A 3,877-nucleotide genomic window follows, 5' to 3' on the forward strand; every position below is an offset into this window, starting at 1 on the left:
CAAGTTCATATTAAATGATATACTTGTTACCAAAAATTTATCATCTTATAAAGACATCTTACCAAAATTATCAATATAGGCTGCAAAGCATATACCCATCTGAAAAGAATCACCCTAAGGCCTCCACAGCTGGAGTTAAAAATTTATGGTTGTCAGAGATTCAAGATGAGGGCTGTGAATTCAGACATTTGGGCCCAAACTCCAGGACTGGAAATCCACCCCCAAGGTCCAGCCCACCTTGCACGTTAAGCGGCCGAACCGCCTCCCGTAGTCAGGTCCTGCTGCCGTGACCCTAAGACACCACAGGCACCAGCTTTCAGCGGCTCTGGGTTTCACGCGGCATCGTCGTCCGATTCCACCCCTACCCACTTCTTATCATAACCCTTCCCCAATTTTTACCACCTGATTTGGGCGACGGGAATTCTGAACCCACCCATCTGGGTAGTAACTGTCCTCTTGGCAGCCAGGTTTGCCTCCAAGAGACCCTGTATCTTCTTTACCGCTTCCTTACCCCCATTCGATAAGCGTTTACTGAGAGGTTACTATGTGCCAGTCGCCGGAGACACAGCAATGAACGAAAAATTGACAGAAATGCCTGGTTCTGCGGTTCTAGCATCTTAATATCAAGACAGAGATGGTGGGCAACAGCAAGAAGTCACGCGTATGTTGCATGTGTATGTTTCTCTATTCGAAGAGAAAAGGTCCGGGGCGTCTGGGTGGCTCAGTCCGTTAAGCGTCCGACTTCAGCTCGGGTCATGGTCTCACAGTTTGAGAGTTTGAGCCCTGCATTGGGCTCTGTGCTGACAGCTCAGAGCCTGGAGCCTGCTTCAGATTCTGTTTGTCTGTCTGTCTCTCTCTCTCTCTCTCTCAAAAATAAACATTTAAAAAAAAAAAGATTCTTTAGAAGAGAAAAGGTCCTCTGAGGAGGAAAAGGAAACAGAGAAGAGGGATAGTGAGTGCTGATGTAGGGCAGGGTTTCATTGTCAATAAGATGCTTAGGGAGGGCTTTACAAGCAGGTGACATCTGAGCCTGAACTTAAAGGAAATGAGGGAAGGAGCTCTGTGGCTAACCAGAGCAAGAGTGCTCCGAGGGGCAGGGACAGCGGTGCAGATGTCCTGAATCACACCTGTGTGTCCTAAGAGGGCCAAGGAGGCACGAGTCGCTAGAGCAGGGTAAGCAAGAGGGAAAAGAGTGGGCCAGAGGACAGAGAGGTGCAAGGAAGTGACGGAGTAGTGGCCAGGCTCCCAGAGCCATTGTGAGCAATCTGCATTTCTCTGGTGTGGTGACAGGCTTGCCCTGGCTTCTCGTCTTAATAGGAAAGCAGGACGCCAGCTAAGAGCAGTTGCATTAATTCAAGCAAGCTTATGAGGGTGTCTTGCAAAGAAGGGGTGGGAAGCTGGTACTTATTTTGAAGGTAGAGCCGATGTGATTTGCTGAGGGGTTCAATGAGGGGTGAGAAAAAAGGTGGCCAAAAATGGTTTGGGCCAAAACAACTGACAGGATCCTGCTGGCATTCCCTGAATGAGGAAGATTTTATCGAATTCAGAATTTCTATTTATTCACTGATACCAGCACTTGATAGATACCAGGGCACAAATTACTGAGATATGAAGTCACTCTCCAGCTGCTAGGGGTAAGAAGGTCCAAGAGGAGGGGTGCCTGGGTGACTCAGTTGGTTAAGCTGCCGACTTCGGCTCAGGTCATGATCTCACAGCTTGTGAGTTCGAGCCCCACGCCGGGCTCTGTGCTGACAGCTCAGAGCCTGGAGCCTGTTTTGGATTCTATGTCTCCCTCTCTCTCTGCCCCTGCCCTGCTCGCACTCTGTCTCTCTCAAAAATAAGTAAACATTAAAAATTAAAAAATAAAGTAAAGTCCAACAGGAAAGATGGAAGGGGGTTTTATTTTTAAAGTTAAAATACAGTGTCATGTCAAGTAAAGGAGCATCTGTGCAACTCCGGGGAGAGAGGGAGGGGACGGACCTCTAAGCTGGGTCTGGAGAGACCAAAAGACATTCAACAAGAATGTAGAATTTGAAAAAGCACAGACATTTGCAATCACGCACTGTGTTTGTGGAAGTAAGTTGTCCAGAATTGCAAGTTGAGTGCACAGTAGCACAGAGGCGTCACAGAGGACGTGTGGCAAGCTGAAGAATGTAGACATTATCCTTAGGGGTACAGAGGACCTTCAGTACCTCGCATGAGGGTGACATGATGGGATTGATATGGAGTTTGGGGACCAGCCTGCCACTCAGAGATGCACGAAGTGGAAGAGATTAAAGGCTACCTCTTTGATGAGAATGTTAACATTCTTGTTCCTCCTCCCTGCATTCATTGTCCTGTGGGTAACACACCAGTGGGATGATATCGGGGCACCACAGTGACAAGATTCATCCTGCTGGGCCTCACAGACCAGGCTGACCAAAAACAACTCCTCTTTGCCGTCTTCCTGATGATCTGCACCGTGACACTGGTGGGCAACCTGGGCATGATAGACCTGATCCGTGCCAGGTCCACCCTCCACACCCCCATGTACTTTCTTCTGAGCGTGCTCTCCTTCCTGGACACCTGCAATTCCTCCGTGTTCACCCCCAGGCTGCTGATCAGCATCCTCACCACGGACCGGTCCATCTCGTTTACAGGCTGTGTGGTCCAGATGGCCTCCATGATCCTCCACGGCACAGGGGAGCCTGCTCTTGGCCGTAATGGCCTATGATCGATTTGTGGCCATCTGCCACCCTCTCCTCTACCACGCCATCATGTCTAAGCGTTTGTGCATCCAGCTGGTAATGGTCACCTACGCTGCGGGGGTGTTCGTTTCAGCTCCGCAGACAAGGAATGCCTTCATCTTGCCCTACCGTGGTCCCAACGTCATTGATCCTTTCTTCTGTGACATCGCCCCTGTGCTCCAACTGGCCTGCTCAGACACCACAGTGGCCAACGTCATCCTGCTTTGCCTCTCTGCCTTGGTCACTGTCCCCACGGTCTCAGCCATCTTGATCTCTTATGCCTTCACCCTGGTCACAATCTGTAGGATGAGGTCCCTGGAGGCCCAGCGCAAAGCTTTCTCCATTTGTGCCTCCCACCTCACTGCCCTCTCCCTCTTCTACAGGTCTGTGTTCTTTGTCTATGTCCAACCCAACCCTGGAAGTGCTGCAGCCTATAACAAGGGCCTCTCTGTGTTCCACACCATGGTGATCCCCATGCTGAACCCCCTGGTCTACAGCTTAAGGAATAAAGATGTCGAGGCTGCTGTACAAATTAGGGTCCTTAACTTCAGCAGAAAAGGAATTTGTTAGCAAGGTGTCTGGTAGCTCATAAAACAGAAGAGAAGCCTGGGACAGGAACCAAGAGTGGCCAAGCACAGCTGAACACCAGCCACGAGAATGGTATGTGCAGGCTGCCACCATAGGGGACATCGTCCATGCCACGGCTAGCGCTGCTGCCCCCGGGCATTCAGCACTGCTCAGCTGCCACAAAAAGCCACCTACACTAGCCACTGTACCACCCTCCATAGCGTCCAGCCACATATCAGCTCTGACTGACCCTACACCCTTCCATCATTCCCTGAAGTTCAAGCCCTAGGCAGGAACATCTACCTGGTTGGCAACATCACTATTATACTTCTGTCAATACACTACATTCAGCTCGGATCTGTTACATCCCCTGATATCCTACATCCACACTTGTTTTTTTTTAATCATTTTTAATGTTTATTTCTTTGTTTTGAGAGAAAGAGAGCAAGCAGAGGAGGGACAGAGAAAGAGGAAGAGAGAGAATCCCAAGCAGGCTCCAAGCTGTCATTGTGGAGCCTGATGCAGGGCTCGATCTCCTGGACCATGAGATATCAAGAGTTGGGCGCTTAACAAACTGAGCCACC

At 49.9% G+C, this 3,877-nt stretch overlaps 1 protein-coding gene across 1 annotated transcript; it reads left to right on the top strand.

Moving 5' to 3' along the window:
• Positions 1 to 2,362: 2,362 nt before the first annotated feature.
• LOC109246939 (olfactory receptor 1009-like) lies at positions 2,363 to 3,296 on the top strand (the record flags this gene model as incomplete). The annotated part of the gene is given in 2 exon segments (XM_019415307.2): positions 2,363 to 2,685; positions 2,687 to 3,296. Coding segments are annotated over 2 exon segments (933 nt in total), but the record flags the coding sequence as incomplete, so codon positions are not given.
• Between the last annotated feature and the right edge of the window lie 581 nt (positions 3,297 to 3,877).

This window comes from Panthera pardus, unplaced genomic scaffold, assembly GCF_024362965.1.
Source record: "Panthera pardus isolate Hobbes unplaced genomic scaffold, ASM2436296v1 HiC_scaffold_12, whole genome shotgun sequence".
Lineage (NCBI taxonomy): Eukaryota > Metazoa > Chordata > Mammalia > Carnivora > Felidae > Panthera > Panthera pardus.